The following is a 23,627-nucleotide window of genomic DNA, read 5'->3' on the forward strand; positions in this document are numbered from 1 at the left end:
TTGGGAAGAAACAGTTGCTTTTATACCCTTGTCTACAGCTCTTTCTTCAGATTCAACAATAAACGTTTCTATCATTTCTTTTTTCCTTGACAAATTAAATGATTTGCCCTGAAACGTATGAACTTGGATTTCAAAACCACTTGGAGGATTTTGACATTGCCTTTCTTTGGCTGTCTTTGAGCTTTCAGCATTGGAGTTTCATATATTCCGGCTTTATGATTTGTTTTTCATCTTTTATTTTTAATATACTGTCTGATTTAACACACAGTACTTTTAAAATTGGTTTAGTGTGGTTTACTAATTTACTATGCATTACATGTTCATTATACTACATTTATAAATACGGATAACTGGTTACTGCAGGCTTATGGAGAAATGCTACATAGACTACTGTGTGCTGACACTGCTCCCATGTGCCACTGCAGCTGTTACTGTATGTTCAGTGTATCTTCAGGTGGAAGAATACAGTCAGTTTCTGGATTAAGTATATTGAACGAAGTGTTGTCTTCCCAAATAATGTTTTAGAGCCTTGGCTCCCCGTATTATCTTTCATTACCTGTGAAAACTCCTTTCATTCACACTTGTTTTATTTAATTTTGTACCCAATGCAGGACTGCTGACTGTAGGACAGTTTCATGGACCTTATCATCAAGACAGTTTATTTCCTTACTCTTACATATCGGTCTCATCCCACAACCACAGCACGTTACCATCAAAAAGTTTAGATCGGACTCCAGTCCCTTCCAGAACGTGGCAGAATTCTCTTGGGTTTGTTCCAGGACATGAGGCTTCCCCAGCCTTTTCAGATAAAGGGGTTGCCTTTCCAGTACTCCAGAGGTTTCCGACAGAGGTCACGTACACACTACAGCCCAGCACCTCTTCTGTGCCACTTCAGCAGCGGTCTCAAGCCATTGCCACGTCCCCTCCAAAATACAGCAGCTACACATCTTCAATGCAGTTCTCACAAACCTATTATCCAACAGGTGAGAAAAAATTCTAAAAGTTATAACTTTTCTATAATGCTGTGTCATGTGTATTTCAAGTGAGAATTAGAAATTTTAAAGTCTAAGAGGATGAGAGACCTTTTAAAGTAAAAAGGTTTCCTGTTTGATGTTCCTGCCCTTCCTCTAGCTTTGGAGTGTTCTCTGGTGATTTTCCATGTAGCCTCTCTTTTGACACTGAGGAGAAAAGTATTTGTCCACAACTAGTCAGTGTTAGCCTAACTTTTTATTTATTTATTTATTTATTTTTAAATAAAGGAAAACTGAGGGGGATGATACTAAACCACTGATAACTTGTTGAAAATATGCTACTCCTCAGTCCTGCGTTTTTCCAAGTAACTTTTTTAAGTTGAAGATCACTCAGAAATCTTCTGCAGAAAATTTAATTCTGGTCTGTAATCTGTGTTATTTTCTCTCTCTCTTTTTTTTTTTTTTTTTTTTTTTTTCTAGCTTCTTCAATGTTGTATTTTTACGCACTTAAGACTGAAGAAGAGTTACAAAAGTCTTGACTACCTTCTGTTGTCTAAAACATTTCTGCTAAACTTTTCAGTCTTCATACAGACAAGTGTTGTTTGTTTTTGTTTTCCTAGAAGGTAGTTGAAGCTAATTAATCTTCTGCCTCTGCTTTGAACTGCAATAAAACATGCAGAAGTTTGGGGGGCTTCTGTTTGTTAGTTTTTTCTTTCCCTAGAACCTCAGAACATAGTGACTCTTACCTTGAACAAATTAAAACTCAGTTATTACTCTCACTTTCTGCCTGTTCCTCCCTTGGCAGCTGCACCTTCATGAGTCAGATATCCCTGTTTAGAAATCCTGCATGTGGTAGCTGCTGTCTTTCTCCAACAAGCACACAATGAAATCTTCACATCTTTTGTGTGTATCTTCTGAGACCTCTGCAGAGAATATTAGTTCATGTTTCAAACAATAATCACTACTTTCCGTTACATACTTCTTGTTAAGGAAGGATTCTGAGGAGTTATGCAAATCCTGTGTATGTTTGTAAAGGTTTAAGAGACAGGGAACTTTTGTCATATGTCCCTTGCCCTGTGCTGCTTATAAAGATTACTGGTAGCTAGTGCCTATTACAAGCTGCAAGTTATTAAGCCTCCTCCAAGGAGCAGGGTGACATGAGCATGCAAGCTTAAGGTGGGAAATGGTCCCTACTTCTTGCTTCTGTCTGGACACAGAGCATAGGCTGAGATTCATCTTCTTCAATTTTAGATGCTTATATCTCAGTTTGTCCCCCAAACCTCGTACATAGTCAAACAAAGGAAATGGACATCTCTAGGGTTTGATTCATATGGCTTGTGTTAGACTTTGTCTTAGGCACTACCAGGAAATGAGTGATCCCACCCTATTTTGCAGTATTGACTGCAGAGGAGTTGAGCCTGACTAGGTTAGATTTAGACATGATTCTGTAGATCTCCAAACTGGATGACACTAATATGTCTCACTGTAGTTATAAAAGTTTAAAGAAGAAATCAGTTATGGTGCTCAAAAATCTTTTCTCTCTTTGCAATAGCATGGGAAAAGTACAGACAGAATCATTAGCAGGGGGAAAGCATGATAAAAGCAAATTTTGCAAGGTATGAAAATTAACATGTAATTCAAACAAAAATAGAGAAAGGTATGGAGTCTGAGACTTTTGAAAACTCCAATGAGTTCATTAGTACTTCTGAGAAGAAAGGTTTGTAATTGACAAGTCAAATTGACATTTGACTGTTTCATAAACTACTTCATGTTCACTCCTACTTTGGACACTGTTTTTACTTCTTTCCCTGTGTATCTCTTCATCTCTCTGCTATCCTTTTTGTTGTATACTGTACCTTACAGAATGCTGAAAGCTTATTTTTTCATATGTCCACATGAAAAAGTCTAGTTTCCTTCATCTTGAGAGCACAGAACCAAGGTTAGCTTATTTGAAAAGTGATAGTTAATCTTAAAGTATGTATTTCGTAAGTGACAGGACTAAAGAATCTATGTCCAATCTTGTAGTTGACTCTCTTCATTTCACTTATAATGAACATAATGTTTTTGTAGTGCCATTAAATCAAAGTAGAACTTTGTCAACAGGTTGTCACTATGTATATTCAAATTTCTTTGTTAACTTAAGAAACCAAAAGATTTCCTTCTTTTTTTTTTTAATTATGATTCTTATTGGAAAGGCAATAAAATTAGATGCTCATCTGGATTTTTTTTTCTCTAGTATTAGAGAATAGTTGTTTTAAGAATTTAGTTCTGCAACTTCAGCTAACTGCAAAACCTTTGATAGTAGTAGGATTGCATAAAAGAAATGTAGCGAAGCTTGGGTATTCTAATAATGAAAAATAAGTCAATGAGACTATGTGAGAAACATTACTTATTGGTGCTACCTGATACAGCAGGTCCAGTCATGTCTTCTGAATACATCTGTGGCTGTAGAGTTCATTTACATATGATAACCTTTCTGGTGAGTGGTAGCTTAGGAGTAGTCATATTATTCTGAATGGTACGTTTTCTCTTGAGATAAATATATATTTATCTTTTCTCATATGTAAAGCTTAAAATTCACGTATGAGTTAGTCAGAAGGGGTATCTTAAATAAACAGCTGAAAATATAGCATCTGTGTTTTAACACAGCATAAATAGCACGGTATTTTCCCTTGACAAAAGCAGACTGGATGCATTAGTAATGCACTTGTAAAACTAGTAGTAGGATTCATCTTGCCTAAGATTCATCTGAATGTATAATATTGAATTGTATGTGCCTGGGCTTGTCAGATTATATACATTCAGCAAAGAGAAACAGGCACCTCCCAGATGTTGAGTCATTCCAACTTTCTTAGATATATACCTTTGGAAGACAACTCTTATCTTTCTGATGAGCCTATTTCTGTATCAATGGTGTAGAGAGCACAGATGACTAGTTTTGAAAACTGGTAGACTGTAGCAGTAATGCAATTAATCCCACCTAAATGTCTAAGACATTTCCTGTTTTCCTTTATGGAAGAGAGCTTGGATGTCATCCTCATTCTCATCAGTCTTTTGGTTTGTAAAGGATCAGAGCTTGCACAGCTGTTGCATTCAGGTCCATCATGACATGTTCATTGATCTGACAAGAACAGGCACAGTTGCTTTCCATAATTTCCTGCACAGCTTTGGTACTGTTACTCATCATAAAACCGAGTCATCTCACTTCCCTTAAGTATAACGTTGTGAACTGACTTGATAAGGTCACACTGAAAAGGTGGTCTTCAGGGTTCTTCCCTGGTATTTTGCATGTAGCCTGTGCTTGAGAAGAATGGAAGAAGCTGGAGTGTCAGTCTCATCCCCTATGGCACAGCTGAGTTGCTAACACTGTTTATCAATATCTATTGCTATCTTGAGTACATAGAGAGGTATATGTTTTCCTTCAATTTCCAACAGATCTTTGGAGAAATTACTATGGTTGTTCAAGCGTGGAAAAGATCTGCTGCTGATCATACTGTATTTGTATTTCTTTAGGAACTTTCCTGAGCTGGCATGTGCTGTTAGAACATATGAAATCATGCAGGGCAAATGGGTATACATCAAGCTGTAAGCATGGAGCTATTTTCATGTTCTCAGATTCTGTTTACGTTTAGGTTCTAACTCCCAGATGCATTTGGCAAGGTATGCCTCCGCTGAGACCATGGCTGAACTTAGGCATATCTATCTGTGCCTATGTTAGTATATTGAACTTTGCAGGTAAAGAGCCTGGGTGTCTTGATCCAGTCTAGAATTAGACTGCTAGTTAGCACTCTGCCTGGAAAGTACTGTGCTAAGTTTTGCAGTTGGCATGGGCATGGGACCATTCCCAACAGGCAGTTTGGATGTGGTTATTTTGACTTGGAAGAGTAAGAAATTTTAATGGTATTAACAGAGTCTGTTCCAGAGAACATATCTGGATGCATTAAATTTACTGGTAGAGCTGTAGCCTTTGTGTCTTCAGCAAAGATTATAATTGATATGTATTTCTCTACTGAAACATTGTAAGCACTTAAAATAATACAGTCTCAAAAGGAGGGAGATGTATATAAGAACTGCCATTTTATCACAATGGTTTCTAGTTTGCTTAATGGAGTGACTCATGATTTCCATAGGACATTTTTGTAATTTCTTCACTTGTATTATTTGTCTGTGAACTGTTTTTCTATTCTTGGACAAAAAATTGGAACATGATCTGCTGAGGAGATTATGTAATCATTTGTGTGTGTGTGTGTGTGTGTATGACCTGTGATTGAAAGACTTGAGATAAATGCTTGTATTGGATCCTTTGTAACATTGCTAGGAAGCCTGTTCCAGTGTTTGACCACCCTCACAGTAAAGAAATTTTTCCTCATGTCCAGTCAGATCCTCCACTGGTACAGCTTTATGCTGTTCCTGCTCATCCTGTCATTGGTGAGCAGGGAGAAGAGTCTGGTGTCTCCTTCTCCACTTCCCTTCCTTAGAAAGCTGTGGAGAGCAGTGAGGCCACCTTTTAGCCTTCTTTCCTCCAAGCTGCTCAGGCCAGGTGTCCTCAGACTCTCCTCATTGGAGTTGTTGGTATGGAGTGTTGGTATGGAGGAGGTGGTATTGTGGAGTGGTTGATTTCAGGCCTCGGAACTCCACTGATGTATAAACTGTAGACCAAATTTTCACTGTTGGTACTGTGTTCAGTTTTGGGCCCCTCACTACAAGAAGGACATTGAGGCCCTGGACCGTGTCCAGAGAAGGGCTACGAAGCTGGTGAAGGGCATAGAACACAAGTCCTGTGAGGAGTGGCTGAGGGAGCTGGGGTTGTTTAGTCTGGAGAGGAGAAGGCTCAGGGTGGAGCCTCCTCAGGGTGGTATTGCTCTCTACAGCTACCTGAAAGGAAGGTGTGGGGAGCTGGCAGTCGGCCTCTTCTCAGAGGTAAATAGTGATAGGACTAGAGGGAATGGCCTCAAGTTGTGCCTGGGAAGGTTTAGGTTGGAAATTAGGACACATTTCTTCTCAGAAAGAGTGGTCAGGCATTGGAATGGGTTGCCCAGGGAAGTGGTGGAGTCACTGTCCCTGGGAGTATTCAAGTAAAGGTTGGACCTGGTGCTTAGGGACATGGTTTAGTGGGTGACATTGGTAGTAGGGTGATGGTTGGACCAGCTGATCTTGGAGATAATAATGATTCATTATTCTTAGTGATTCTATGATTCTATAAAACTTAAAAGCTTTTGTTTTTTATTTTTCCAACAGCTAGATGTTAGATCATTCCTTGTTTTTCCACAGTGCTAACAACTAGGTTGATTCTTTAAGATTTGCTAATATCATATTCGTATCATAAATTCCTGTAGTCAATGCCATTAGTATTACTGATAGCTGACTTCAGAATGATTTTAGTGAGATTAATGTTGTCATCCCTCCAGCTACATTTCACTTATTTTTATATAATTCATTTAATTTTGCCAATGGTGAGAAAACAGGATTTAGAGAATGCCTCAATAGCTCTCTGCTTTGGAGCAGAGAATATAGATCTCTGCTTTGGAGATGAGAATGTTAGCCTTAATCAGATCAAATGACCATATAGCTCATCATTTCCTTTGACAGTAATTCCCTGAAGCTGCAGTGTTTGAGCATTTTGGAAAAGCATCATTCCGTGTTTGCTCTACTCTTTTACTCTTCCTTAGGCATTAATCAACTATAACATGAGTTGTCAAATTTAATAGCCCTCGATGGATTTGACTTACATGAACTTGTCTTTTTTTCCCAACCAATGTAGACTTGTTGTATATCTGTAACAAGGAGTTCATAACTTAATTGCATTTTGTGCAAGGCACCTTTTCTTGTCTCTTTTAACCCAATTAAATATTAATTGAATCTCCATTAGTTTGTTTTCTTTGCGTGCACGTGTGTAAATGTGTCTCTACGGATATCCCCTTCACTGCACCATTTGTGTATCTAATAACTTTTGGTGATTTCCCTTGGTTGCATTTTCTCCAGATCAGAGATTTCTCTAGAATTTTCTAGATTTCTCTGCCTGGCTTGGCTGTTTGTTGAGGAGTGCTCTGTAAATCACCCATGTTGCCTTCCTTGTAACTTTCCAGTTCTGTTATTTTCTTATAGAGTTGTAAAATCAAAAATTATACACAGTGGTCAAAGTGTGGGTAAATCATGGGCTTATGCAGTGGAATAATAATGTTTCTGTTTCTTTCTCCATTCCCTCTTATAATAGTTTTTAACAACCTGCCATTTTTGATTTTTGGGGTCTTTCTGACAGCTCCTGAGTGTCAAGCTGCTGTTAATTTTTATTTTACCAAAGTACAGAGCTTTGTCTGGTGGGTGGTAGCTTTGGGAGATTCATAGGGCTTTTTGCATGCCTCCATAGCTGGCTGCTTGTTTCTGCCATGAAAAACCTGGTGCAATTAGCAAGCATCACCTCGCTATTCCCTCACCCTATTTTTAAAGTAGTTTATTGAAATGATGAACTGCATGAGTTCTAGTGCAGGTCCTCCCTCGCTTCATTCACCTGTGAAAAGTGACTGCTTATTCCCATATTCTGTGTCCTGTCTTTAAAACAGACTGTTTTTTTTAAAATGTGCAGCCTTCTCTCTCACGCTGTTGTTGCTTAGGTTTTGTAAGAGTTTGTGATGATGAATTTTCTAAAAGCTTTCTGGAAACCGAACTATCATATCAAGAAGATCACCATTATCCATGTTCATTTACCTACTGCAGGTCTTTCAAGACAGCAGTGAAGGGTGATGACTTCCTTTTAAATAAATGAAAAGCATTCTTGTTGACTCAGCCTCCATAATATGTTATCTGGTATCAACTAATCCTCCATTATATTTCCTTCTATTTTTTCTCGTTCAACTGTTAGGATTTATAATTTGTATTTCCTTGTAATGTTTTTGTTAATATGTTTCTAAATAATTTTCTTTAAGTATTGATTTCTTTGCTTGAGTTCTTTGCAACCTGTCTGGATATCCAAATATATTTTCAGTATGTTTGAAATATGATCACTTGATTTCTGTGCAGAAACATTCATCATGCAGTGTTTAGTCTTTTCCTTGTTCTGTGAGCTATGCTGTTAATTGCTCTCTGCTTGTCCTCAGTGTTTTGTTGCTGTCCCACTGACAGCAATTCCATTCTTGCACATTGGCGCTCATATTTTACATACTGTGTACTCTAGACTTTGAGAAATTTTTATTTTCCATCCAGAGCCTGTATGGACAGAATTGCCTCTTTTTTGACAGAAACTAAATCTATTCTGAGTCTGATCCATCTTGTTTGCTGAAAAGCACTATATCTCTTTCTTAATTTATTCAGTAATTATTCCTTTATTCCCTAAGATACTGTTCATGCCTGTCTCCTTAGTATTTGAATGAGAGACATGCTCACTGTCAACTGTTTCATAGCAGCCAGTAACAAAATGTGCTTTAGCTGCTAATTTCTTCTGGGTATGGCTAGATTAACTATGTCTTAGACAACAGAGTTTGGAAATGTATTCACTCCAGTTTTATACTACTTTTAATATAAGCATGTGAGTGAAGCAGATAACGTTTGTTGAATGAATTAATTCAATTTGAAGACATGAGGTGCAGTAAATGAATCAACATTTTTACCTTTGATAACACTGCCTGTCAGTAAATGCTTTCTTGAATGTTTTTTAAAAGTTATTTGGATAAATGGTGGATCTCCCTTTTTGACCATGGGTGATGATGTTGCTTATCTCAAATTGACCTCTGTCTTATGGTAGAATTGCTTCTGAATTGACTCATTGTTTATCTCCTATGATACTGCACAAATGCCATTGTTCTTGCTGTTAGATCAAGTCACTGTTGTAGCCTGTGAGCCCCCTCTCCACCCCCAAAAAAAAATCTTTTCAGTACAAACCATCAAGTTTATATGACTTCCTCTAATTCAAAAACATTCAGAATGTCATCAATCTCTTGTCCTCTAGACAGTTATTTTTGTTCTCCTCACTTTGATTTACAAACATAAAAATATGTTTGATTAATGAGTTGCTTTTGCCCTAAGTTCTACTAGTTGTGAAAAGAGTATCTTGTAGCATATTGTAGAAAATAATCTGCAATTAATAATTTACACTTACCTAGTACTTCACAAGCACTTCTGCCCTTCACATCCTTCCTTTTCTTTCATTAGAAAATAATGTTTTTATAATTTGTGTTTGCTTTTTGTTAGGGTCACTTTAACAGGCTACAAGAAACCTCTCATTTGTCATTGCTCTCTTGCTTCACCTTTACAAGTCTTTTAAAACTTTTTTGGTGTTTTTCTTGGGTTTGTAAACATCCTTTGGAGTTTCCAGTGAGTGAGATATTACCAAACCAAGGTATTATTTAGGTTTTTAGCAGTATCCAGATCTGTAATCCAGATCCTGATCTCTTTCTCTCCTGAAAGAGGTCCAGATTTCATCATGAAGTTGCTCAGAATTTGCTTCTGGAATTACAAATCATACACAGATCTCATGCTTGCTTAGAAGGATGTCCACTAGCTCTTTCTTTGTTGTTTAGCTCCCATGTTTGTTTCTCTGAATCAAAGGAAAAATCTGCAATATCATATTTAAAAGGGCAATAAGAATAGATTAAAAAAAAATCACATTTGGTTATTGTAGCAACTATCTCATGTGAAATCCCATGTAAATGTCAAATGTTGCAAATAAATTTGATCTGTTTGCCACCTCAAGTTATACTTTTTAGTCCCTGTTATGATCATTGGACTAAACATGATAACATCAAGCACTTATTTTTCTCAGAATGATGGGAAATCTTAGAGCTTATCCATGATGCAAATGATGTCTTTACTTTAAAATTAAGTATCTCTGCATGTCACCAAAAATTATACCTGCAGAACGTTGCCTCATATATAAAGTTGCTTTTTAGAGTAAAATTGCTCTTTAATGTCAATGTGTATGTATGAATATCTGGAGTTTTCTTGTGTGAATCCCGTATGTTATATTGTGATGGAAAAAGTCAAGCAGCTAAACGAAAGAGGTGATATGGGTATGCAAAAGATTGTGACAGACATATTCATATATGTTAACATATATTCATATACATATATATGTATAAAAAGTTATAATATTTCTATGTATTATAATATATCACAACAAATAAATCTTCATATGAAGAAATCAGTCTTAAAATTGTTCAGGAGTTAATAATACATTTCTGGAATTTAGTTAGTTTGCTACGTGATTATTGAAATGTTTAACAAAAGTAAGCAATAGAACTCTGCATGCCAAACACAAATTCTGGAAGTCTGATAGCTGTTTGATTTCTTGTAGCTGCACTGCAGTGTTGCTCACCAACTACTCACATAGATCCTCTGACTGGCTATGCTAGTCCTACTGCTTCGACGTACACCCACTGCAGCTTTTTCCAGGTGAGTGCAGCATACTGAAATCAGGTGAAAGCTGAAAATTGTATGGATGGACTGTAGGTTTATGGATTCTGGAGCAGATTACATAAATTTGAAAACTTATCTACGTGAGAAAGTAAAATTTTAGTTTACTATTTCAAAGAACCACTCCATATTTAAAGAGGTAGTTTTGTAATTCTAGATAGGTTTCAGGGTAGCAGTGTGGTGGATGTGGATGTCCTGATCAGTGGAGTGATTTCTTCTGTATGAGATGTGTGCTCAGCTTCACCAGAATTTGTTTGAATTAACAAGTCTATGTATATATATTTTTTTAAGAATATCCTTGCAGTGACAAAATCCAATTCTTGATATACTACGGTAACACTGGGAAACAACCCAATTTTTTAAAAGTTATTTATTTATTTATTTTATTTTTATTTTTTATTTTCTGTCATCCAAACTTTCTGCAGTCCTTAGGCTCATTTGATGAATGAGGAAAAACTAAGATGCCTTTTAGAATCAACCCCACCACAGAGGTATCCTATTAAAAATAACTACTGTAAATGCTTTATATAACTCTGGTGAAAACACACCTTTTTTGGAGGGCCTGTCTTATCAAATATCAAAAGGCTTGAAGTAAAAATGCAAGGGCTTCCTTTTGTGTTACAGCATAATACATGTACTTTTTTTTCCTCACAGAGGACAAGCAAAGCAAGTTATGCTTATGTGTGTTGAAAATAGGTTGACCTACCCAAGCTTGATTATCCAGTTTCCTGTCTTGCAAATATCAACCTTTGTCTTTTATTCATGATTTCTTTTAATATAGGCTTATCCAGGATGGCCAGGTTACAGCCAGAATAACGTGTTGTTGTAAGCGTATAAATAACCAATCATGATTGGTACTCTTGTATTTATTTTACACACAGTGTATCTTTGTTCTCTCACTTTCATTATGAGAGTTGTGGAAGCTTTTCTTTTTTCTCTTCTCTTCTCTCTCTTTTTTTTTTTTTTTTTTTTTTTCTTCCCAGGCATGACCTGAGAATAAGTCTGAGTGATCAAATAAAACAAATAAATTCTCATCTCAGGACACTGAGATCAGTGTTTGGGATAGCAGATCATTTCAAGAGAGACCTCGTGGCTGTTACTAGGGCTAGACTGAAAGATGATACAAAATATACTGTCCAAAGGGTGCAGTGAAAATTAGTTGTTTGAGGGAGAAAGTCCACAGACAGTGTGTGGAGTCAAAAGAGGTTTAGGCTACTTAGTAGTGTCTTCCACCAGTTGCAGGAATCCAGTGCAATGCTGCTGAAGGATGGTTTGCAGAGCATTTTAGGCTGTTTGATCATGCTGTGGCCTATTACCACTGGCAAAGTTTATACCAAGCTGCTGAAGTTAGCCAAGAAATGATTGGACCAGTCCAGGAGACACTGGCAGTCAGCAAGTTGATTATCAATCTTGCTTCCTTTGGATCAAGACAGTGCTTTGTTGTCCAGATGGAAAAATGGGAACTGTTGACCAAGAAAGACTAAGCCTTGTGCTAATCCTTACAGAAGAACATCACTTTACGTTCAGGAGACATTAAGACAGGTTTGGTTCAGTGTTACTAGAAGATGGGCTGTAGAGTACCCATCTGAGCGTGGTGACCTGACTGGAACGTGGGTAGAGAAGGCCAGTAGGTAAATGCCTGTCTGCCCACAGCTCGCACTCCAGAAGAAGCTCCAGAGAGTCAGCACATGAAGAGGTGAGGGGTTATATCTGGCTATATGGCTGCTTATGGTATGCATCTCGTCAAGTTTCTGAAATCAACAGCTTCAGGGATTTGTGTTATACTCTGTACATTCCTGCTAACAAAATTGGGAATCATGTAGAGCTTTGTATTCTTTTTCATTTGGTTTCTCTGTAGGAATAAGTTGTGGATCAATGTAATGAACCTCATTGCTTGGATGGGAGTGAGAGTCTTGTAAGAGGAAACTCCAGCTATCTCCTGCAACAGTTGTTCTGATAGTTTACAACTAATAGTGCAGTGCTTCCCTACTATTTTATCATGGCTGTGAACTGAGGCTACGTATTGGTTTTTAGTGTTCTGTATATATGTGCGTATATACACACATTTATTTTAAACTAGCAACCCTAATATTTGATTGTTGCTATTAGCATTTTTATTAAGCTGTCGGTATTTTCCTGTAAAACAGAAGCAAGTTCTACACTTGCAATAAATATTGTTCTACAACTGAAGCAATAAATATGTGAGAACAAAGAAAAAAAGAAACTTCCACTTTTATTTGTAACAAGAATATTAACCAACCATGTTAATTCGAAAGGAAATTGAATCCCAACTACTTCTGAGTGATTGCGCAAGGACTCAAGTCAGTCACTGAGGAGGTGCGGTTGCATTTTACTTTCTCTGTACGCTACATTAATCTTATAATAAGTGAAATACCTATCTTCCCTTTCACCCCTTTTGCTGAATCAGCCCATTTTGCTTCTTGAACTGAAATGACCAGCAAACTTTTAGTCTTTTGAGTGCTGACTTCCCAATCTTTGTCACTTTCCTCTGTTTCATTGCTGCCTCCCTCTGTATTGTCTGTCAAAACACGTTTAGGTAAACTAGAAGGATTTGCGCTGTGTCTTTGTGTGTGGGCATTTTCTTCTATTGGAATTGCATACTAGATCCTATGGTGTACCCAAAAAGATGGTATGTGTTTTTAGATGGTCTCATCCCTAAGCAGTTGATTTGTTAACACAGATCTTTCTTTCTTAAAATCCTGGCTACTTAAGACAATGAATAAATAAACCATGCAACAAAAGAGAAACACCTTGTGTTAATACTTTTTAAAATTACAACTGGAAAAAAATTAAACAAAGGTGACTAAATTCAAACCCATATCTTAAAAATGTTAAGGTGACTTGCCTTTAATGAGAACATTTTTCTTAGCCTAAATGTCTCAAATTTAAGGCTTTATCTTTTTTTCTTTTTCTCCCTAAAAGGGTATGGTTGTTTGCAGACTGGCACATCTGCGAGTCCACTACAGGACTTGTCTTCATATACCTTGAGTAAGGGATCAAGATATTCTCATCTCTTTGCGGTACTTCCTTCAGGGACTTCTTGTGTTCATGCTGCTGAGAAACCAGATGCTTCAATGGCATTTGATCTGATATGGTTTTCCTGGTCCTGTGGCTTCCTATTCTCTATATTAATCTATTGAAATAGCTTTTTTAATAGCCATTACCTCAGCTAGAAGGTCTGAGGAAAATCAACACTAAGGTCTAACCTTCCTACCAGATCTCTTCCAAAGTGAGACTGTATTTTAAATATACCTGAGTTTCTGTTCAGCATCATTATATTACTTTTTTTGTCAGAAGAAATTACCCTACTAATGTCCTTTAAATCCGAATGATCTCCAGAAGAAATAGCAGTGTAGGTATTGGCTGTTAAAATGGGATTTATCATTTCCTTTGAGTAGGACCTGCTGCTTTTGGAAGATTCTTCATTGCCTTCTTTATGTTTTGAAGGTTCTTTGATTAATTCTACTAAAAAATAATAAAAAAAAAATCAACAATTGGATTGGTGTTTCTAAACTGGAGATCCATAGGGCTTCTGTACAGATTTACGTAGACTTCAAGTCATATATCTGTGGGACTCTGTTATGTATGAGTGTCCTGATTGGAGGCTGTGATAGACAGGGCAATTCTATGGTATTTGTTTTCATAGGTATCTGAACTCCCTTTCATTTGGGACTGGAGCATCCTTGGAAATAATTCACTGTGTGAATGTGTATATGGACAATCACTAGAAGAGGAAAAAGATGTTATTGGTAAGTAACTGTGAGTTCCTCAATTTGTGTTGTCCATATGCACGTTTACAGCATGTGCACGTTTTTCCTAAAAGTTTGGTTTACATTGTTTTTTATACGTAACAGCAGTGCTTGAGTTTTAGAAGAACTGAAGGTGGATACATATGCTCTGTCCTTTCTATCACATATGTCACGTGTAAAGGGGATGGTTCTAATGTAATAGATCTACAGATCTACTCAGAGTAGAAGTCTCTGGTTTGAATGCTTGGGTGTATGTTGTTTATTTGCAATGAAAAGGGTATGCAGACAGAGCATCTGAAAGAGTACCCAGCTACTGTTAGGTAACCTTCCTTTCTCTCCAGGACACACAGTGAACAGAAGAAAGTAAGCTTGCTACGGGTAAGGTGGTTAATGAAAAATAAACAAAGTGGTAACCTTTTGTAATTAAACCTGATTTAACTGAAAATAACATTGAAATAACTTGAAAGCTTGTCTATATGAACACTATGTCGATTGCTCAGGTTCATTTACAGGACTTTACAGAACCAATGTGCATCCTGTTATAGTACCTTTTTTTAATATAGAAGTTCACTCTATTTTGTTTCTCCCAGAGTCCTCCAATGCAGTCACCTTATGCAGTTGAATTTCTACCCTCTAACTGGCCATGTAATACATCTGATGAAAACAAGAAGACAGAGGTAAATCTTGAAGCCGTGTTTCAGATTGTTGATGAAATGCATTCAACACCTAAAGCTGAAATGGTGAAAGTGGAAGCTGTGGAGAACCCATGTTCAAGCCCTCGATCCAACAGAAGTCAACCACTACTAGTTGATACTGAGAACAGTGATCCACCTTCTTCAAATGAGGAGAGCCAACTTGAACCTCTTACTCCTGTAGCTTCAGACATTACGTCATTTGTGATGGGAGCAGATCAAGAAACGACTTGTCCTCTGTCACAACCTACTGAATTTCTTTACACTCTCCGTACCTCTGCATCAGTAGAAAGTGGTGCAGCTCAAATACTGCAAGAACCTGTGACCATGCAGGAAGCACGTGCAAAACTGGGAGAACAACAAGATCACTTCCCAACTCCATCCTCAGTAATATTTGTTCAAGAAGGACAGCAGTTCAGTCCACAGAAGGTAAGGGGTAAAGAGAGTTAAAGCAGCATATTTTTGAGATAATTATATTCAATATTAATGCTGGTCTGGTAACTTTTTAGTATTCTTGCACTCTTAGAACTAAAGAGTTCCTTACTTAGGATTTTAATGGACAATGAAGAATTTGTTTGATAAAACAACATTGTGGGTTTTTTTTTGTTGTTGTTGTTTCTAAAAAGATAATGAAAAAGTATCCCTTGTTAATGAGCATGTTAGTCCGTGATGGCCAAGTTAGGCTGCTCATTTGCATGGGAAAAATACACATGGTATTTTATATGTATACATGGTGATGAAGTGGAAGCTTTTTTAGGCTATAACATACTTTCTTCACTCTTTAAATAAGAGTATTTTGAAAATTGCCACTGAAAGCAAAGATTTTTTTTTTAAATTTAGATAAATGGTTAGACTGTTTCCAAGAAACAATTACTAAATGTGTTTTCTGTGGAAAGCATAATTTATTTGCATGTGAATAGTATTTAGCATTTAGATTTTAATTGTACTGTGGTTCACCTGCACCCAGTCTTCCCTGTGACAATTTTACACTAAATTGTAAAATTATCACTGACAGGCATTCTAGATGTTTGCTGTGTTAAGGCAGCAAATGCATGCCTATTTTGTCATTGTTGTTTTGAAAAAAACTAAAAGCAAGAAATTTACTGCATCTGTTTCTGTGGCATGAGACCTAGCTCACATGTAGGCACTCCGTATTTCATTTTGTGTACATGACAAGACTACTGTACTGTTGTGTTATCAGTGTCTTGATGCCTTCCCTAAGGTTCTACCTCTGAAATCCTCAGCTGGTAGAAACTTGCCATTACTGTTCTCAATGTTATAAAAATTAGTTATCTTCCTCTTGGGTATATATTTAGAGAAAGAAGTGTATGTTTTGATCAGGTTTCTGCAGAGACTGAGCCAGTTACAAGGCTGTTCTGCTCAGCCCTGCACAGAGAGACAAGAGCCCTTCTTTGTGCTAGTGTACACAGAGTTGGCCATGCTCCTTAGTGAGTGTCCACTCATTATCTTAACTGCTGACCACAGTTTAAATGTTTTCAGTTTTGGAAACTTTGGAACTGCATTTTTAGAAGTATATTTTTCCTTTGTTGAACACCTCGGAAATTTGTGATCCAGACTTTCTTGTTTAGAACATTAATTGTGAGCCACAGAGTTGTGTGGAGGGGGGAAGGTGCTTTGGTTTTGAGGCCCCCTTAATGTGTGTAATGGGTGAGAATCACGATGCTGGTCCTGGTCTGGTTCCCTGGAATTTAACTGGATAAATAACTGGGGGTTATTTTGTGTTGAAGAGGAATTTGTGGAATTAGGCCTCTGGTTTGACAGATTCTGTCTTTTTCTTAAAAGTATTCTTTCTCTTACTAGTCTCCCCATCCTCAAAAGGGGCAAGGTTGCCTCTTGTCCAGAAGTATTTCCAGGGCCCGGGATCATGGCAGGTGCAGAAGTCTCCAGGGAAGGTTTCTATGCTTGTACTTCCATCAGGCTCCTACATAATTTGTTGTCTTCTTTATTCCTGAATCTGGAAGCCTTCCAAGGCTTTCAGTAGCTCAGTACCATTTAATTCAAGGCAAGCTTATGGTAAAATACTGCCCATGTAGAGAAGACTGTTTTATTCCTCTGTGTAGCAGCAGAGGAGGAACAAATTCCTCCAGTGTTAATATAAGAACATCAAAACAACTCTGCTGGGTCAGATCAAAGGTCCGACTTGCACAGTGTCAAGTCGCAAGGCAATAGCTGTAATCGGATGCTTAGGGAAGAGAAAGAAGAAGGCATGCAAATAGAACAGGACATTCCTCCTTATACTTTCCAAATATTTTCAACTCAAGGATTAGGGTTGATACAGCATACTAAATCTTAGATTTCTCTTCCATTGACTGAAGTCAGCCCTTGAAACCACGTAAACTGTAGCATGTGGTATCCTTTGACCAAAGAGATTCTTTGCTCACAATCTATTGCACAAAAAACTTCCTTCTGTTTGTTTTGAGCTTGGCTGTTACAAGCTTCACGTGGTGCTTCCTAGGAAAACTATGGAATTCTATAGTGACACGAAGGTGTTCACTATTTTGTTCTCTATTTCTTCCACGATGTTTCTTATCACTTAATTGGTTTTGTGACAGCTAGTGAGCCTCAAATGGTCCTCTTCAAAGAACTAACAATTTGGTAGAAACCTGCCTTATTCTGCTTCCAGCTTAAAAGATAACAAATTAAAGAGCAGTTCTTTGCATAAAAAAAGTCTAAGCATGTTCACAGTTCACATTCAGCACTGTCATCTTAGCCTCAGTGAATTCCTGTCCTTGTTTTGATTTTGGCCATAAATGGGCATATTTTAATCCACTCTTACTCATAATAAACATATTTATGTATTATTATTATTTTCTTCTTAAAGTGGAAATACAACACTTCTGTAATACCAGTTCAAGGGGAATTTTCCTCCTATTTTGTTCACTCTTCTTAGCTGTATACCTGTCTGAAGGCTGAAGCTCTTGCTTACTTTGTTGGTTAATCCAGCAAACCCCATTCATGTGAGACTGAGCTGCTAATTTTAGTAATTTAGCTTCTCATCATGGTTCCAGCTGGGTACAGGAGTCATGTAACCAGTGAGACATAGCAGGTTTTTTGTGAATGGTTTGGCATTTTTTCAATAAAATGAAAAGGCAAAACTTTCACATCTGTCCGCTTTGGTAGTTTGTTTGATTCTCTGCCAAACAGCATTCAGGACAAAGCTGCACAAGTACTAGGCTTGAGTGAAGAGTCTTTCCACAGATGTGGTAAAACCATAATCAGAAGCATGTTCACTTAAATAAATAAATAAATAAATAGAGTTTTGGAACCAGAGTTGTGTGTGTTAGGTTGATGCTATTAGAATTAAAATCTTATTATTGCCTGTTCTATATAAGATTACTAAAAGAGTTGGTGGGTAAGATCCTATAAGCACAGTAGTAAAAAGGAATCTGGAAGGAACAGTGCACAGTATCCCTCTCTGCTCTTCAGTTCCGTACCTACAACAGCGAGGTTGCTGGTGGACACAGCATTGCAAGTAGAGATTTACCAGTCAGGGAAATTAAATTCCCAATTTACTGATCATGTTTATCCTCGTGCAGCCCAACATGCTGTATGCCTTACTGGGTACTACAGCATCCCCAGGTCCTTCGCAGCAAACCTGCTATTCTGTCAGAGGTTCTGGACTCCTTTTAGCAAATAGTAATCATTTCTTGATAATGGTTATCTCAATAAATTTTAGTATGTTTTTTTTTTCTTTCTTATTAATGTAGTTTGATTTCTAAATCCGCTGATAAGAGCTTGCTTTTCAGATTGTACTGTATCTATTCCTTTTTTTTTTTTAATAATAAATTTGTAGAATTGTTTCTAGGGAGCATGCAAATTAGGATGCTTGCTTAAGAAGGATAACCTTTCACTAGGTTAAGGCTGCATACTCATATTTCTAGAATTAAAGTTATTATGTAAAAGTCACCAGGAATGGAAAGGTTTAAATCATCATGTGACGAAAAGTCTCATCACACCATTGCTGATGTTCCAAAATGTGCAACCTGTATCTACTCTGACCTGCTCTCTTTCCCTGTTTGTAAGAGTTAGTCTTGAGAAATCAGGATTCTAGCTAGTGAAGGTAATGAACTATTGACCTCCTTCCTTCTCTTTGCTTTTACACTTGGGAAGAGGAGCTGTGGTTCTGATGTTGGACAAAAAAGTATATCTATCCAAATGGTTTTCATATTAGCTAATTAATCCTACTAATGTAATGCATATAGACAACAGATTTTAAAGAACAAATGTTACAGTAAAGTGACTGAGTGACTAGCAAGTCCAGGAGGCTTGCTGGGAGGAACTATCTCTCCCACCAGTTTTCAGCTTCTGTAGTTGCACGGGCCTTTTTGAAAATTATAATAAAGCTTTGACATAGAATGTATATGCATTTCTATTAATATGCATACACACTGCCTTTTATGTATTTAATACTGAGCAATACAGACTCAAGGGGGAGATAGAGATTTCTGGAATTATTGCATTTGGTAATAAGGTATCAATGACATTTTGCCCTCTACATACTCACACATACCAGTTTTCAAAAGCTTTCTTTTCCTTTATGGACGAAAACATTGCAGACTCTGAACAATCATTAATCTTTAAGATGTTGGTCGATAGGATATTTGCAGAAGAGATTAATACTCTAGAACAGGTGACAGTGAGAACATCTTTCTGTCTAAAGGTAAAGCCCAAGTGCTTAATTTTGGGCCTTTACTTCCTTACTGGGACAGAAACATAACTTGTTTGTTTGTTTGTTTCCCTTTTTAACCTACAGATTTTGCCATATCATTAGAGAACTATTCAAGTTCAGTGAATGGTTGCTTGCAAAATACACGTGGAGCAGCAGCAGAGGGCTCCAAAAAGCAAGCAACAACATTATACTGTAATGTCTTAACAATTTGATGGGGTGGGGTGAGATTTCCAACCAGAAATGCGCTGCTTACATGTGTGGTTTTGCATTACCCATCTCTGTCACGTTGTCTGAAGTAAATCTGTCATACAGGTGTCAAAAACAATGAGTGTACCTGGATTTTTTCTGCTTACTTCTCATACCTACTATGATGACTGAGGGCAAAGCTGAGACCATGAGTACATGTACTCTTACTCTGTATATTCTGATTTTCTGATTTCTTGTTTTGCTTAATATTACATTTTGTAAGAGCTTGTGCTTCAACTTGTCAACCTTAACAAGTGTTTTTAACTGACAGTTACATAATCCATATAGACACTGTTCAACAATTGTTAGATGTCTTTTTGGAGTAGAGAAAAATACTTAATATTTTGTTCCTTGCAGTGATTACAAGAAAATATTGAGTGGTCTTTTTTGTTTGTTTGTTTAGTACTCACCTGAAAGCAAAACAAAAGCTAAATGTCAGTCCAATACATCAGAGAAAGCAGTGTCTTTGGAAGAGATGGGATTGCTCACTTCAGGAACTGGGCCTGTGAACAAATCTGCAGTTTCATCTGCACATCCTAGGAGCAGAGAGAGAAGAAACACTACACAGAAGAGCAAGTCCCCTGGTAAGAAGAGAGCCCAATTTATATATATATATATATTTTTTAGAGATTACAAAAACAGCTGCTACAAAACTAACCATCGCAGAAAGGGGAAATCGGAACAGGTTAGTTCTTGTCTGCAGTGTATTTCATTGTAACTTCAGTCAAAATACTACACTTGTACAACCTCTTAGTGTACTTGCTGGTATACTTCTTGAGTTATGCTTGCATTTTCTACTCATATGTGGAAATGGGTATAAATTACATGAGTAAATAAAATCTGATGTTCTGGGGGTTGTGTAAGAAACCTGGATGTTGTAATATTGAGATATTACCGTAGATGTGCTGGAGAGTAACAGTGTCATGAAAGAAGGATAAAGTAATAAAGTGACTATTGGAGTAGCAGGAAAAACAAACAAACAAAAAGCCCACCAAACTTATGAAGTAAGTATAGAAATCCAAACTTTTTGCCCCAATCACTAAAAATTTGGTACCAGATTGCTGATGTGTATGCTGAAATACATGAGAAAAACAAGTAGTAGACCATCTGAGGCCAAACAGTTCATGAAATCTACTAACTAATGGAAAACCTAAATGTGTCTGAGGACATAAGAGTACTTTAGATCCATTCTAGAGGAAAATTTGATGTGACATGCAAATCTTGTAAGAAACTATTTCCCTCACAGCTGATCATCGAAGAACTGATTGTATAGTTTGAAGAGCTGTTGCACACTTCAAAGGGTAGTTTCTAGGTACCACTTAATGAAGCTAGTTAATAATTCAGCTCATATGCCCATCAGTTTCAAATGTTTAAGTGAGGAATAAAGTCATTTTATTAGAAAGTTGGTTTTTTTTTGCATTTTTTTAAGGGTCATCTTGAAAGAATATGGGCTTTTGTTTAAAAATGTGGAATTGAAAGCTCTCATTCAGTTACTTCCTGATACCATAGACAATTAGTACACTTCTCAGGTTTTGTATCTACAGGTTTTTGTATCTTTACTTAATTTTTGTTATTAAGTAAATTTTACTCAACAGTAACAAATTTACTTAACAGTCATAAAGTTACAGGAATGTTCTGGAAAGCATTTCTGTTATACAGAAATGAAACACTGCTTTGCTAATTAACAATAATTAGCATAGTTGTTCTTTGGGAAACATGATAGTCATCCAGGTCTTCATTTCCACTGCTGTACCTTTTAGAGGTGACATACATGTGAAGGATAGAGAGAACACACCTGAACCAAATACAATCAGGGTCAAGTTGACCCAAAATAAATTTGTCACATGATACAAGCCTTGAAGCTGCATAGTCCACCTCCTACTTTTTAAATGTAAGGCTGGAGAATATACATTTAATTATAAGCAGACATCTGTTGCTCTGACTACATGTGTGTTTGTCAATACCTCCTTTCCTCTATGCATCTCTGGACACAACTTCTTCCCTAACTTTTCAGATCTGGAAAGGTACATGACGACAAATTCTAGATATTTCTTCACAATGTATCGTCTGAGTGCAATTGCGTCCTGTCCTTTTTCCTCTTTTCCTTTGGGCACCGATTTGTGTGTTTCCTGAGTAGTGTAGGACTTTGATGTATGTTCTAGGATAGAAAAGACTGTTGTTCCATCTATTTCATTAGGCTTAGGACACGATTCACTTGTCTTTGTTATGCAGTGTCTTTGTTGGTGACACCAAGTTCTAGATATCACACAGTGAGAGCCCACATAATGGAGTACAAAATGCCACTGCAATGAGGATGGAAGGAAGAGTCACTCCTGTGACTGGGAGCAACTCTGGGCCAAAACCAAGGTCACAAATCAAACTGTCCCTTTTGAAGAAGTCATTGCTCTCCTTTGAAGAATTGGACCAGATTTCTTTGCCTTTTATAGTCATTCTGAGCAAGAGAGACAGTTGTCTCACTAAAACACAATTCTCAGAATTTCCTTCCGTAGATGCCAGCTCATCTTTGCATCGCCATAGATAAATGAAATAGGTATCTGCTTTCTAGTGTACTTAACCAGCTTTCTCATTTGAATTCTAATTTAACAGTTTTAAAACCATCCTGTCAAACAGGGTCAAGATGAAGGGTCTCCCTAGTCCAGTGTCCTGTCTCAAAAACAAACACAAACAAAAAAACTGGCATTTTGGTACTATTAAGTACAAGCCACAGTGAACTTTTCTTCCATCAAATTTTCTAGTCACTTTTTGAAGTCTTGCGAACTTCTACCGTTCTGTGCAAATTAATATAGTTAACACAGGTTAATTACACAATGGGTGAAGAACCCTCTTCTTCTTTTGTTTGAAAACTTTTGTTTTCAATATGTTTGCTTTCATTATATCCTTACTCCTCAAGTGCTAATTGTCTTTGCACCTCACAGTCTGACAGAGGGACCCCATCTCCTCTGTTAACAACAGGAGAGATGCTTGTGAGTCCTCCCTCAGAGAATCAGAAACTGCAACAAAACATCCTTCTGAAAGAGTCTGAATGGGCTGTTTCACCTGTTCCTTTCCTACTCGTTTTTTTGAGAGATGGTGGGTGTGGCAGTCTAGTTTCTGGCATGTTTGTTTATCATGTTGAGCTGAAGGATAGCTCACACCTTTGAGAGACTGCTGTTTTCAGCCCCAAGCTCTTTCAGCTCCAGGATCTTTCTTAGGATGTAGTTTTGAAAGTGCTGATGATTAATCTTTTTATCAACTACTTTCTAGTTCAGCTCATCTATAATTTTTTTTTTTTTAGAATAAATTTGTCAGCAGCATCCATACCTGCAACAGGTGTCCTTTTGGACTTCATGAATGATGGCTAGGAACTCTGTAAATTCTTCTTGTGTCCTTCCCCATCTCCTGTGCATTGTATTCCACTGGTATGCTCATCTAGTGAATATAGCTATACTGGAGCTAGTATCTGTGTTTTGTGTTTTCTCTTCTAAGACAGTACATAAGAAGGACCAGATTCCAACAGGAGAGATCTCAGAATGGCACAGGTAGAATTTGATCCTTCTGGATTTAAGCATTCTGATACATTAAGGAAAAAGCTTTCTTCCTCAGTGGCTGTTTTTTGTTTGTTTGTTTGTTTGTTTGTTTGTTTTTGACAGTCATCTGATCCTTTTCTTCAAATAATCTGGCAACTTCCTTTTATTTTTATTTTATTTTATTTTATTTTATTTTATTATTTTTTTTTGCAACAGGAATACAGCCATAATACTGAGATGCCACTGGCTCAGATGAATCTGTCATTATGCTGCAAGGTACCCTAGACATTTATCACCCAGTCCCTTGCCACTACAGTTGTGTCATT

The 23,627-nt window shown here is 37.2% G+C and overlaps 1 protein-coding gene across 4 annotated transcripts in view; it reads left to right on the top strand.

Moving 5' to 3' along the window:
• HSF5 (heat shock transcription factor 5) overlaps positions 1-23,627 on the top strand; it is a 30,134-nt gene that overhangs the window by 2,947 nt on the left and 3,560 nt on the right. The window contains exons 2-6 of one of the 4 annotated variants that reach the window (XM_072026138.1): positions 612-983; positions 10,258-10,355; positions 14,737-15,267; positions 20,178-20,358; positions 23,518-23,577. In XM_072026138.1, the coding sequence (XP_071882239.1) occupies positions 612-983; positions 10,258-10,355; positions 14,737-15,267; positions 20,178-20,358; positions 23,518-23,531 (1,196 nt within the window). In that variant the 3' untranslated portion in view covers positions 23,532-23,577. The remainder of the gene's footprint in view (positions 1-611; positions 984-10,257; positions 10,356-14,736; positions 15,268-20,177; positions 20,359-23,517; positions 23,578-23,627) is intronic. The other 3 variants (XM_072026139.1, XM_027446013.3, XM_072026140.1) reach the window with 3 other exon arrangements.

This window comes from Anas platyrhynchos, chromosome 20 (assembly GCF_047663525.1).
Source record: "Anas platyrhynchos isolate ZD024472 breed Pekin duck chromosome 20, IASCAAS_PekinDuck_T2T, whole genome shotgun sequence".
Classification (NCBI taxonomy): domain Eukaryota; kingdom Metazoa; phylum Chordata; class Aves; order Anseriformes; family Anatidae; genus Anas; species Anas platyrhynchos.